We start from the raw sequence: 14,556 nt of genomic DNA, 5'->3' as shown, positions 1-14,556 counted from the left end.
GCCGGACAGTCTCATCTCATGAGAATTACGTGAACCTCCGCCCTTCCCGAAAGAAGGCATCACCACTCATAGCTAGCCTATCGGTGCTCGGTATAAAGTTCCATTACATGCAACTCATACATCATAGAAGTTTGCTTCTAGTATGAAGACATCATAGCTCAATAGATGATTTCTCATCTCATCATTAGTATTAAGTGTTTTAAACTCAATATTTTTATTAGAGTATTCATAGAGACTGGTCTCTTCATTATCTTACACTCTCATTGGTGAGTATGTATCGGTAACATTTACTTAAGCTCATTTAAGATTGCTCTCATCATATGCATTAACCTCACATCATGATTGTCGCCACATTCTTCATTTCATTACGTATATCTTAGGTTCACTTATTCTTGAACGTATGTTAAACTTATATATCTATACATACAAGCCATGAGGCTTCATTTATAGTTCGTTAAGTGAATTCTTGTTTTTCTAAGATTATGTATTACAAGACTTATGTATCTTGTATATATGCCAAGATCTTTGATTTTTGATCTAAGTAGATGACATTATTCTTGAATATTTCACTCACGTATGACTTATGTATCAATACGGAGGTTTGGACACGAGAACCCAAATTTTGAATTATTTGGATATCATTTATATTTTTCATTGATTTTAGTTCTAATATTCATAAATTTAGAACTCTAAGTTAAGTCTCAACATTTTCGTGAAATAATAAATTTTCTATTTTAATTAGAATTCTAAATTAAATTTCAATCATTTACATGAAAGAATAATTTTCTAATTTAATTAGAATTCCAATTTAAATCTCAATATTTACATAAAAGAATTAATATCCTATTTTTAATTAAGATTCTAAATTAAATCTCCATGTTTACATAAGAGAATTAATTTTCCAACTTTAATTAGAATTTTAATTTACTATTATTATTATTTTTAATTAAATTCGCTTGAATAGGGAGGTTGTGGGTTCGAACCCCCACAGCCCCCCTCATTTTCCTCTTAATTTCGCTGGGAATGGAGGCTATGAGGTGGTGGGTTCGAACCCCCACAGCCTCACCTTTATTCCCTTAATATTTTTTTAATTCTTTGACATCCCAAAAATTTCCAGATTCTTTTTAAACCTATTTCTATGTTTTTGGAAATTTATTCCACTATTTTTCTGCACTTTTTTTCATCAAGTTTCACATTAGTTCTTAGGGAGATTTCATGGTTCATTCACTTCACTATGCTTCATCAAAATAAACATCGCATTGCACACCCATTTCACACATAAAATACATGATAAATAAACAACTTATATACCCCAAAACAATGCCTAAAACACTGCCCTATACACACCCATACATCAACTTTTTCCGATCATATTCTGATGATCATTATCGCGATTCCCCGCACATAAACACATTCATATTTAATTTAAACACATCATTCATGCAAAAATCTAGCAGCACAACATACCCATCCTACAAATTCATTAGGGAGCTAAGGACAAGGACATACGAAGGGGAACAACCTTAGTTTCAAGAGTTTAAGAAACGTCCGAAAGAAAGTACTCTTGGAGAAAGAATTCCATGAGAGAAACTCATACCTTAATCGATGTTCAAACTTTAATGTTGCTGCCCGGAAAACTCCTCCAAACCACTCCCAATTCACTTCAAAGTATACCTCTCTCGACGAACCTCTCTTAGCCTTGACGTTTTGATTACTTTTTCTTTTGCTTAAAAATTTTTTTGTGAGTTCTTCAAGCATGAAAATTATTGATATTTTTGGCAGAAATAATGTGAGGAAGATGGAGAACGTGAGAGAGGGAGTTTAGAAGCGTGAGAGAGAGAGGACTAATTGGATTAGGAGACTAATTCAAGAATTAGTCAAATAACATTAAAATAAATAAATACTAATCTGTTTTATTTATTTATTTATTTATTCATTTAAAACGTGAAAGGACAATTATGCCCTTAAATACTTATTTACATAATTCTCTTTTTTTTTGAATCGTTACAGCGAGCCAATAAGAGGGGATTAAAAGAGCGAATGGCCGCCCATGGCAGAGACAATACCTGAGTATGTGGATCCCGAGGGGGTTGTCACATGAATATTGAGGGACTCAAACTTAAGGTTTTAATAATTGAGCTAAAATTTAAGTGTTGTACTTCAAATTTTAGTAAAATTAAGAGAAAATGCACAAATATTCCCTTAACCTGTGCTTGAAATTCAAGAGAAACAGTTATACTAGTATCCCTAAACTTATTTTATAAGTAATTTTTTATCCTTTTTCGACATACGTGACACTAGCTTGAAAAAAAAGTCAACCAGCGTTGGGTCCACAAGACAGTGCCACGTAGGCCGAAAAGAGATAAAAAATTATTAATAAAATAAATTCAGGAGGTAATAAGACATTAATATAGTATAAATCTATCTATAAGATTTAGGGCATACTTTTACTAACCAAATCATCTTTTACATATATATAATTAACATAAACTAAGTCAAATTATAAAATATTAATTAAATTATAATTTTCTCCTTTTTTTCGAGACCAAGAGAGACGTAAAAATAATAATTGAGATACTCCCCCTCAATTCTTATTTACTTGTCTACTTTTACTTTTATATTAAATAAATTAGTTATTTTAAAAAAGATAAAAATTTATGAAAATATTAAATTTATCAAATTCATAATTAATACAAATAAAATGATAAACTCATAACTATTAGTAATAGGTGTAATAAATTTAAAAATAAATAATTAGAGGTTTGTTTCAAAAAACCAACCCTACTGTTGTTATTGGTATACTTATAATAACTTGTTCGGAATCTAAAGCAGCCCTCGAAAATTAAATTTGTTACCTTCGACTCCTTGTAAAGCATAAACGTTGATTTTATCCCCTATATATTAGCAAAAAAACGCCCTTTTCTCCCTTCAGCTTCTCTTTTTTCTCTCTACTTTGGTGGCAGTAGCGTATTTCTCTCATTCTTGCTTAAACCCCGAAAAAACCCACTTCCTCCATTAAACATCAAATACTGTGTTATTTTCAAGATTGTATCAATGAACAACGTAGACTCCAAGAAACGCACCACTCAAAAGATTTTTGGAACTGTTATCAATGAAGATGATGCCTCCCACCTGGTGGGCGGCATAGTTGAAAAGGGGTTTTCAGAACAACCGTTAAAACCACCTACAACTTGGTCTTCTGCACCTCGTCCTACTGTTCTTCCTTTTCCCGTGGCCCGTCACCGCGCTCATGGTCCAGTAAGTCCCTCCTCCTCCTCAAGTTGAGACAAATCGTTATTGTCATTACATTAGTTGGTGAGTCGTAATTTCTATTTAGCAGGAACAGCAACAACAACTAATTGAAAATTGAAAAAAAGTAATTCTTGCTTTCAAAGTGAAATAGGATAGTTGGAAATTGAAAATGGAAGGTAATGTACTAACGATCATAAAACATGTTACCAACTGGAGTATCTGGTATCTCCCATATAGCCAAGCCAAGAGAGATTAGACATACTCTTATGCATTAATGGAAAAATATGCTTTTGTTTTGGCACATTATAGTATTAAAGTAACCTTCTCTCTGTTTAGTTATCTATTGTGATGTTATGGATCCAGTGTGAAGTTAGGATAGGATCTTGATGAACACGTTCAAAACTCATTTTTGATAGTTATATATGTAGAAGGAACCATGAACCTTTTTGTTTATGTGGGTGTAGTTTTGTTACTTGTACTAATATGTGCATCTATCTGCATATTTGTATAGCATTGGACCCCAAAAGTTGGAATCGTTCGTGGTTACAATAATCACGATAAGGAGGAAGATTTCACTGGAATGGACCAGATCGGAGTTTTTGCTAAGCCTATGGAAAGAAAAGAGAATAAAGGGCTGGATTTTAGTCGGTGGCGGGAGATAGTGGCTAGTGATAATAGTTCTGTACCATCCAAGAGGGAAGAAAGTGCTCGCAAGTTGATGTCAACATCAAAAGAGCGAAAGGATGTTGCAGAAATATCTCGAAACAAAAGCAACTTAGATGAACGTACTCCGGATAAATATGGAAAGGGTGCTGTTTTATCCGTAGAAGATGTTGCAAAATCTCAGGATATCAGCATGGAGGATGAGTATATGGTTCAAGAGCAAGAGGAAGACATGTCAATGAACATCGAGAAGGGAGGCATGGAACAGAGTGCCTACCATTCTGTCTTACAAGAGCAGAGATGTGGAAATGGTATCACTGAGCAGGAGGAAGAAATAATTGAGGATATGCATCCTACTTTACAGGTTAAATCACAAAAGCATAACATTTATGCAAACAAAACTGATGCTACCTTTGACTCCCAGGAAGTGGAAAGAAGGCAGAATGCCAGCAGTCTTGAGAGTCAAATTGATGCTGAGAATAAAGCTCAATTAGCGAGAATGTCAGCTGAAGAAATTGCTGAAGCTCAGTCAGAATTAATGGCAAAATTTAGTCCAGCAATGTTGGCAGCACTGAAGAGGAAAGGCCAAGAGAAGTTGAAAAGAGGAAAATCTAGTAAATCTGGTTCTCATCACAGTGGCGAAAAGGGTAATTTGCTGGATCAGATGAACAATGCAACCTCACAAGGCACATTGAAAAATGTAAAAGTTGATACTCCAAATTTGAGTGCAAGCACCAGTGTGTGGGATGATTGGAGTAAAAGAGTTGAGAGTGTGCGTGAATTAAGATTTTCTTTGGATGGCAATATTGTGAAGAGTGAATTTGATGTCTCAAAGAGTGGTAAGCCTAAATTTGTTTATACCTTCAAAGCTCTTACTTTCCAGTGCAGGTTCGTTCTCTTATCTTTTCCTTCTAGTGTATGATTCATCTGAGGAAGAAATAAATTTACCAAGCATTATTAGCGAACAGTGGAAATCACGAGTTTACTGGCAGGCGTACTTAAGCTGGTCGAAACAGTCAACAATGCCTAGTTAGATCAATCTTATGTCTAGTATGAGCTACATTTCTGTGATTTGCTCAGTTGCATTCACTGATAAATTCTGATTCGTATGCTCAATCACCAGTTTAGTGGCCAGTGTACTTAAACTGGTCGAAACAGTCTAAGATGACCAGTTAGATCAATCTTATGTCTAATATAAGTTATATTTATGTGGTTTTGCTCAGTTGCAGCCACTGATAAGTTCTGATTCATATGACTTATGTGTATTTCCTTTTATAATTCTAGTTTGCAGCAAGGATAAGGGTGCTGAACCTCTCTGGTGTATTCAAAGATACACTTTGTGCACACATTTATCACTTTATCATATACCAATAGAAATAAGACAGGTCAATTCCAAGCGATAGTAGCTCTTCAAGTTTTCCACTTAGTAGAGCTCTTCAACTTTGTTGTAGTGGTGTCTTATAATTATTTTTTGGCATAAGCTGTTTCTTCGTACTGCTGGACAATTTCCAAAGGAACTTCCTTTTACAGGTCAATTCTTTCTGCTTTCATTGGTCGCCAGTTGCCAAGTTGTCAAATATATTTTTCCGCAGGAAATCTTGTTCAGTTAACAAGTCTTATTGGGATTGGTTGTTCAGTTAACAAGTCTTATTGGGATTGGTTTTATGTGGGATCCGACACATCTTAATTTCTTAGACCCCGTTGAATGTGATGGGTATCCGTTCTTTTTGACCTGCCAGGTTCCGACTGATGTTTTTGTTTTATGGAGGATAGTGTTGCTCTTGTCAACTGTCAAAGTTGAGAACTGACTTTGTGTATTTGTACCCTAACTACACATGTATCAACAAATAAAAAATAAACTGACCTTCCTTTGCAGATTAGGCAGGTTTTTTTCTCCCTGAGCACTCTCCCACTCTCATTTGCTCATATCCATTTAGCAATCTGGTCATCGAGTGGGTTGATAATACGTCATAATATCTGATTATTCTACTCAATAGGTGATGCTCTAAATCAACTTCCTATAGGTTCGTAGAGTGCCTCTCGTGTTCGTGTCTCGCCTGTCCACTTGTTAGGAATGCCTCAACCAATGAAATATTTTGATGGGTATGCCTCATTTTGTTGCAGGTAATACATCATCTTATGCTGAGCAAAATCTTTCCGAGCGTGACTATCTGCGAACTGAAGGTGATCCTGGCGCGGCTGGTTACACCATCAAAGAAGCAGTTGCTCTTGCAAGAAGTTTGGTTAGTATATTTAACTTTGAATTCTTTGGATATTCAGTATCATGCTTTTTTGTGTCTGCATTCCGTGCTGGTCTAATTGTGTTTTTTTAAGTCTTTGAGCTCCTTGTCGTCTACAGGTACCTGGACAACGGACGTTTGCGTTCCATCTTATTGCATCTGTGCTGGATAGAGCAATGCACAATATTCAGCAGAATCAGCTGGGGTGTCTCTTAAGATCTGAGGACAGAGATGGACTTACTGACTGGGAGGCCATTTGGGCTTTTACACTAGGCCCAGAACCTGAGCTTGCCCTATTATTGAGGTAAGTGTTTCCTCTTTGTTTTTTCTTGGCCTTCTCTTGTGATGTGCTAAATAATGGTTTGTCTATGAGATAGTGCCATGTTTGGTCATTTCAGTATTATAGATAATGCCTGTTTTTTGTCCCCGGAAAATAGTTCTCCTTCAAGATGTAATGCTTTTTTTGTTTGTTTGTTATAGACATCAGTAATACTGCATTTATGTTCATGCATAGCCAATTATTCATTTTTTCTTCCATTTGTCCACAATCTTCTTTGTCTTTAGATTTCCTTTCACTTGTGTCTTTTGAGCCTCCACTTGGAGTGTAAGTAAGGAAGCTGTTGTTGTGGAAGGGAAAGGTATTACCTGCATTAGATGGCAAAAACATCAAACGAAGTTTCAGACTTTATCCCTAGGTGTAAGGGAAAAACCTTTGGGTAATTAAATTTGTTTACTCCTCAAAATTATTTGGAAATCGACTAAAAAAGAGTTTAGTGGAGAAATAGGTGGAAATCTTGAAGTACTTTTGAGAAAAGGAGGATAGTTGGGTTAAAACTATTAAGTGTATAGTTGATTGCGGAACTTGCACGTGACAAAATTATATCTCAGTTTTTGTTTTTTCGTGAGCGTCTTTGTAGAGAATCTCAATTTCTGCAGTACTAGATTCCTCTCCCCATCCCATCCGCTCACCTTTTCTGGATTCTACTGTGCCTTGTAGTAGAATCTCAGAATCAAACTAGCCTCTTAAAAATGTTTTTTTTTCTGCATGAGCCTTGTTAGGCATAGCCCCCTCTAAAATGATTGGGTGGTCGACAGGTCAGCTGATGGTAAGTTATCTGTCTAGCGTTCTGAGAACTCCATGTGTCATGGTTGAAAGATTCAATGTTGCAGACTAATCGACTTATCACTTCTCAAGAATTTGAGATATACTCTGATCTCTTTACTGCTTTGCAACCGAAAGTGCTCAGCTTAGTAGTTGGGTCAAAACCTTGGGTTTGTAAACTAGACTACATGCATATCTCTTTGTTTCTGTCCCTTAATAAAATATGAAACCCGAAATGATTGTGGTTTGTTTCAAGGAAATAGAATTGATTCCATTTGCCTTATTTGAAATTTCGACGTTATAGTTAAAGGATATGGACCAGGACTAGTTGGATAACAGCACTTCAATCTGAAAATAATGTACTTCAGTATCTCTCGTGTTAAATTAGGATTCCTGGAAATGCTGAACTTTGCTATGCATGGAACAAGATCAATTTTCTTTGAGACAGCAGTTTTGCATTCTTTCTTACTCAAAAGAAGTGTTATGCATTTTTTACTTGTAGGATGTATCTGGATGACAACCACAGTTCCGTAGTTCTGGCGTGTGCTAGAGCCATTCAGTGTGCTCTTACCTTTGAGATCAATGAGGAGTTTTTTGAAATTGTGGAGGTAAGACTATAAATTTTGCTGTCTCTATGAGCTGTATATTGGGAGATGGTTTATTCTTGACCTCTGTGTTTTGTCAGAGGATACCAACTCTTCAGAGGGAGGCACCCACTGCTCCTGTCTTTAGAAGTCGACCTGAAATCGAAGATGGTTTTCTCCATGGTTGTTTCTGGAAATACAACGCAAAGCCTTCCAACATACTTCCTTTTGCCCGGGATTATCTGGATAATGATGAAAATGAACACACTATTCAGGATGATGTTGTTGTTGCTGGCCAAGATATAGTTGCAGGATTGATTAGGATGGGGATTCTTCAAAGGATTCAGTATCTCTTGGAGGTATGTTTCTTCTGATGGACCTGCTTCTTTTGTATTCTAGCTTGTGATTATGAGCACCTTGTCCAATATATAACTCTGATTCATAAATGATGACTGCTGGTTGTGTACTGTAGCATGACATGTTATGTTCTTCTTTTTTCTGCCAGACTGAGCCTTCAACAGCTTTGGAAGAATGCCTGATTTCCATATTAATTGCGATAGCTAGGCATTCGCCAACATGTGCAGCTGCAATTATGAATTGTCAACAGCTGGTTGAAACAATCATCAACAGATTCACTAGTAAAGAGCAAATGGAGATTAGTACCTCAAAGATCAAGTCAGTTACACTCCTGAAAGTAAGCGCGTCAAGAATCCATGCTTGAAACACTTGTGCCTGTAATAATTTATCCAAATTTTAAGTTCATTGCCACGTTTAAATTTGTTCTTTAATGTGACAGCTTTTGGCTCGATTTGACAAGAAGAACTGCCTAGAATTCGTCAAGACTGGAATTGTTCAAAAGATGACGTGGCACTTGTATCGGTATACTTCTTTTGTCCATTGGGTAAAGTCTGGAAAAGAGGCTCGTATGTTTTCATCAGCCCTTCTGGTTGAACAGTTACGGTTGTGGAAGGTCTGTGTGCAACATGGATACTGTGTGTCGTTCTTTGATGATTTATTTCCTGCCTTATGCATTTGGTTGAATGTGCCTGCATTTAGGAAGCTGATTGAAAACAGTGTCCTCAGCGAATATACTGCCATTGCCAAGGAAGCATACCTTGTACTGGGTGCTTTAACTAGAAGACTGCCAACTTTTTATTCCCACATGCAACATTTGGACAGGGGTACTACAAAAGAAGCAGAGAGCTGGTGTTGGGCCCAGGTTGGTCCTATGATTGATTCCGCCCTAGAGTCTATTAGGATAAAGGAGATACCACTCCTATCTCATCTTTTTGAGGGGGAAAATGATGAGAAATTGAATGGTGATATGCAAGATTCAGCAGTTCCTCCTTTGCTGTGGTTGATATCTTCAATTATGGACATGCTTTCTGCAGTGCTTGAAGCTGTAATCCCAGAAGATAATGCAGAGTTGTGCCATGGGACTCTTCCATGGCTGCCAGACTTTGTCCCTAAGATTGGACTAGCAATTTTGAAAAATGGACTAATGAGTTTTTCAAGTATAAGTAGTACAAGCCATGATGATGCTTCTGGCAGCAGTTCATTCCTTGAGAGGTTGTGTTATTTGAGAAAAACAAACCAACAAGAAACATCAATAGCATCCAATAGTTGCCTTCAGGGATTGTTGCGAGTTGCTTGGTGTGTTGATAAGCTGATCTTACTGGCTAACAATGAACCTCGCAATTCATTGCCATACCAGGGTTCCACAAGAGAGGAAAAAGCTCTTGCTGCTGGGATTCTCCACTCTTCTCTTCCTGAACTAAGAGGTTTGATGACAAGTGTAATGGAATCAAATAGTTCTGAATGGCGTCATATGCAATCAATTGAGACGTTTGGTAGAGGTGGTCCAGCACCGGGGATTGGTGTAGGCTGGGGTGCCCCTGGTGGGGGATTTTGGTCTAAAAATATTTTATCAGCACAAGTAGCTGCACGATTATTCATTTACTTGCTTGATGTGCTTCCCATTGAATCTGTGGAAGATCAGTTTACAGCTGAAGGAATGAACTCTATAATACAAAAAATAAATTCTGTCATGGGAGCATGTTTATTGCTGGGGCCAATGGATAGTTCTGCTGTAGATAAGCTGCTTGATTTCTTGTTTCAAGTTCCCACTCTAAAGTACATTGATTTCAGTATCCGCCATTTTCTTAATCTTAATCAAGGTTTTCAGTCTTTCAAGTTGGTGTATCAAGAAGAGGACTATTTACTGTTGAGTGATGTCTTAGCTTCTCACTTTAAGAAGAAATGGTTGTGTGTAAAACAGAAGCGTAAATCTGCTGCTGGAAATGAGCAAGCATTCCATAAGAACTCTAAAAGAAGAAGTGTCTTACTGGACACCATTCCTGAGGAAAATTCTGAATCAAACCCTGCCAGCCAAGAACCTAAATGTTTGGTGGCTGAGTGGGCTCACCAAAGATTGCCTCTTCCCTTGCATTGGTTTCTCAGTCCACTCTCAGTTCTTTGTTCTACCAGTCATGAGTCTCTGGATTTTCTCAAAGTTGCAAAAGGTGGACTCTTCTTTCTCTTGGGTATTGAACTGATGTCCACATCCCTTCCTGCTGAGTTGCAAACACCAGTCCGAAATGTGCCTATAGTATGGAAATTGCACGCGTTGTCCGCGACTTTACTTTCTGGAATGAGCATTTTTGAGGAGGACAATAGCAGGGATCTTTACAAAGCTTTGCAAGATATCTATGGACAGCTTCTTGACAGGGAAGAAAAAGTTAATGCAAAGAGCCTGAAATTTAAGACGGACATACATGAGAACTACTCCACATTCATTGACAATCTAGTAGAGCAATTTGCTGCTGTTTCTTATGGTGACATGATATTTGGTCGTCAAGTAGGAGTCTATCTGCATCAATTTGTTGAAGCTCCTGTAAGGCTTGCTGCATGGAATGCACTGTCTAACGCTTGTGCTCTCGAGCTTTTGCCTCCTTTGGAGAAGTGCATTGCTGCAACTAATGGATATTTTGAACCTGTTGAGGTATTGCTTACTTCAACACTATCAGTGAATACACTTAACACTTGACAATCACATAATTATTAAGTTGACCTTTAATGTAGTGAAAGCTAAATGAATTCCTTTGGGTAAACCAGGATTCTGGAAAGTCGCCCATAACTTTATACTGGAAAATTTATTTTCTGTTTAAGGATAAAAATATAATTTCGTTTTGATCCAAAAACAATGGGATATCCAATACCAGTTGAAAAATATCCTCTCACCGTTCTAAATTAAGTTTGATGTGTTCTCTTAGATGAATGTTCTGAGGATATTACTGATGGTTTTGAAGACTCACTTGAGAATATTTAAGTTTGACAGTGGTCTAGATCTGTCATTGTCTACGAGTGTGCTTACAGGGCGGTGCAGCTAAATTGACTTGCTAAAAATGACATATATTTCATGTTTTTTGTCCACTTCATGTTTTGATTGGAATTTGGGAGGAAAAAGAATAGCCGAGACTTCTCTGTGCTTTGCCTCCCTCTTGCTCTTCATATTATTAATCAAAAAGAAAATGGGAAAGAAAGACACGGGAAAAAGGAAAGGGAAATGAAAATTGCTGTTTGACGGGAGGGGCTGCATCTGTCCATGTTACAGTTTTAAAATAACGTGTATGTTCTGGAGGTACATTGGGTATGTCGTTGTTGTGGATGGTAACACAAGATTTATTGGTTTCTTTTGAGCTGAGGGTCTATCCAAAACAACCTCTCTATCCGACAAGGGTAGGGGTAAGGTTTGTGTACATCTTAACCTTAATAGACCCTGGGCGTCTTCTTCTTGTTGTTGTATTAGTTGTTCAGGATGTCATATATAAATAATGATAATTAATCTTGTTCGTATCCTGCCTTGTACAAGACACTGCCGCCTAAGAGCAAGGTAGTATGACAACAAAAAGTTACAAGGTAAAAGGAAAGGATATTGGCAATATGATGATAACTGTGGCATTGCAAAACATTGTTTGGGAAAGAGTGAATCGAGAGAATGATTGCTTGTGTTGTCCGATTTTTAGCCAAGTCGATTTGAGGAAAGCTCTTTTAATTTTTCTGTAAACAAAGACATAATTATACTTTGCTTACTTGTGGTGATTAATATTTTGATGCAGGATGATGAGAGGATGTTGGAAGCTTACTGTAAATCATGGGTTTCAGGAGCTCTAGACAAAGCAGCACGTCGAGGATCTGCTTCGTTCACTTTGGCCTTGCACCATCTATCATCATTTATTTTCCAGAGTTGCTCTGGGAATATGATTCCTTTGCGAAACAAGCTTGTCAAATCTCTGTTACGAGACTACTCCCGTAAGAAGCAACATGAGGTAAGCAAATTTGTTACTTAACTGCTTAGTGAATCCTTTTTTTTGGTTGTAAAAGGCCCCTTCTTAAGATGCGATCTAAGGTCTGAGCCAATGCATATAGCAGGATGTGAGTTTTGCAGTTTGCGCTGCTTAGATGACACACTAGTGAATATGTCAAAGGCTCTAAGGCGTGTGCCTTAGCAAATTCCTGCCAACCAATAGTTTTTAAAAAAAAATATTTACTAGTTAGATTAATCTCTACGGCTTATGGTCTCTATCTTGAAGAGGACGCTGCTAACAGATTCATATAGCCGGATATATCACTAATCATTAAGAAGACATTATGGAAGCGTACATTATAATTAGGAATTAGAAACCAGAAATCTAAATTAAGCATATACTAATTCATCTTGATTTGGAAACGTTAATGCTCTCGTATTTGGTTCAAAATTTAAAATGGGTTCTGAACTCGATTACATGGATTTTCTCCGTATATAAACTTAATCTCAGTTCTTCTGACCATTGCTTGATTGAGCTTGTCTGTAAGCCGAGAAAGAAGTCGACACTTTCATGTCTTTTTTTGCATTTAACAATGCTCCCCTTTGCCAATTTAATTTGCGCCTTCAGAAATTTGTTGTTATTCACATTAACAATGAAGTAGGGCAACTGATTATGAGATTGGGCAATTTTATTGCCATGTTTGTTCTCTCCATGACTCAGTTATTTAATCTGGTAGGTTGAGAAAACAGTTGACAGTATCTCAGAGAGAAAATGACAAAAATGGTCCCTTATGTTTGAAGGGTTGGTCCAAAAAAGTCTTTTAAGTATCTAGTTTTAGTCGTCTAAGTTTGCCACAAATTAACAAAACTGGTCCTGCAAGCATGCACTTAAAAATGTTGGATCTTTTTAAAGTTTGCACTTTTAAGTCCCCAGCAAAATATTATCTGGAAGTTTTGTGGCTTGTTCTGTAATTCTAATTTGAATTCACATTTGTACTTGCTTTTATCTAATTACAGGTCCTTTTTATTAACTTACTCGAGTACCAAAGGCCAGATACCAGACCTGAACCATTCCATAAGGGATGTATGCCCCTTCAAAGTTGTAATGTGGTGAATAGATTACAGATTTTGAAAGAAGCATGTGAAGGAAATTCCTCATTGTTGAATGAGGTCGAGAAGCTCAACTCTGTGATTACTAGGAAACAGCATGTAGAGAGCTAAAATTTTCTACATGGTGGGATCTTATACCAGATATGTATATATTGATCTATTAAGTATTTTTACAAAAGGAAGTTTTGTACATCTAACTTATCTCACTGCTGTAAAAGGCGCATTAAGCTTGGTAAAGTCCTGGTCGAGCGTTTTGCCTCTCTTTATGTGTTCTACTTCTTCCTGATATCTGGTTAATTTTCTAGATAAATATTTCCTTCTTTTTTCTTTAAATGCTTCATCTGGCTGTTATTATCTGTATCTTCATGGTAGTGATTGATTTTTTTTTTCTGTTGGTTGAAATTATAGGGTATGTGACTGTACAATATAGCAATTTGACATACTTGTCGATAACTCCTCGTTGGCATCCTATCATGTGTGATTGAATATGAAAAGTTTTTGGCTTTTTAGAAGCAAAGAATATACTTTTTCAAAAATAAAAACGTACCAAATGAAAGTAAGATAATGAAAGTAAGATTATCATCTTGATTATGTATTGTCTTCTTGATTTTACAAGCATACCATAATTCACGACATTAATGTCTCCATCAATCCATTTCCAAATTCAACCACTGAATCTTTTGCAATATTGTCCAGTAGTAAATAAATGTCATCAGTTGGAAGGAGACAAAATATGTTAGTTGAGGTTGGGCCAATCTGTTGCTGAGGTTGCCTCGATAATGGAGAATAAATTATTGAACATGTAATGCACACCAGAAACAAATTAAAAATTTAAGTTGCATATGAAAAATAGTTTGATGGATCCTATAATATATATGCATAATTAGACTAAACTAGAACCACCAGACCTGTTATTTGTGTAAAGATAGGGAACTAAACGGTTATAGAAGTTTGTTTGCTTGCTATTCTTGCAATTCAAAAGTTCGATCTCAAGGCTAAAAACAACTATTCTCTGCCAATGAACTTGAAATTAAACTCAAATGTAGGCCTATTTGATCTTTAGGTTTTTATCATTGAATTTTAAAAGTTATAAGTTTAAAATTAATACTTATTTATACAGATAGAACTTTTATTCTCTCTCATATATATATATATAGTTATGCATATTTTGTATTAAAGCAACCCATTGACTATATGTGATATCATTGGGCACTACTTTTTAATATGCACATTTGGTTTAATGATATAAAAAGGCGCTTATAAAAAAATAATGAGAAACTTTCACAAATAGCCATTATT

The 14,556-nt window shown here is 36.4% G+C and overlaps 1 protein-coding gene across 1 annotated transcript; it reads left to right on the top strand.

Moving 5' to 3' along the window:
* Window positions 1-2,837: 2,837 nt before the first annotated feature.
* On the top strand, window positions 2,838-13,590 carry LOC101256927 (transcriptional elongation regulator MINIYO). Its single transcript, XM_004231410.5, has 10 exons — window positions 2,838-3,258; window positions 3,764-4,754; window positions 6,040-6,158; window positions 6,275-6,459; window positions 7,760-7,865; window positions 7,943-8,200; window positions 8,347-8,535; window positions 8,638-10,842; window positions 11,960-12,169; window positions 13,165-13,590. Exons 1-10 carry the CDS (start codon window positions 3,055-3,057, stop codon window positions 13,366-13,368), a joined length of 4,671 nt encoding a protein of 1,556 aa, XP_004231458.1. The 5' UTR covers window positions 2,838-3,054; the 3' UTR covers window positions 13,369-13,590.
* Window positions 13,591-14,556: the final 966 nt, after the last annotated feature.

Source organism: Solanum lycopersicum, chromosome 1 (assembly GCF_036512215.1).
Source record: "Solanum lycopersicum chromosome 1, SLM_r2.1".
NCBI lineage: Eukaryota > Viridiplantae > Streptophyta > Magnoliopsida > Solanales > Solanaceae > Solanum > Solanum lycopersicum.
Note: the sequence above shows the minus strand (reverse complement) of the source record. Positions and strands in the feature narration are given on the sequence as shown.

Excerpts from the sequence above, each read along its gene's own strand:
- LOC101256927 (XM_004231410.5), top strand. The coding sequence starts at position 3,055 with ATGAACAACGTAGACTCCAAGAAACGCACCACTCAAAAGATTTTTGGA. Across the intron at positions 3,259-3,763 it reads GTCACCGCGCTCATGGTCCA|CATTGGACCCCAAAAGTTGG; the intron begins GTAAGTCCCTCC and ends ATATTTGTATAG. Across the intron at positions 12,170-13,164 it reads CCCGTAAGAAGCAACATGAG|GTCCTTTTTATTAACTTACT; the intron begins GTAAGCAAATTT and ends ATCTAATTACAG.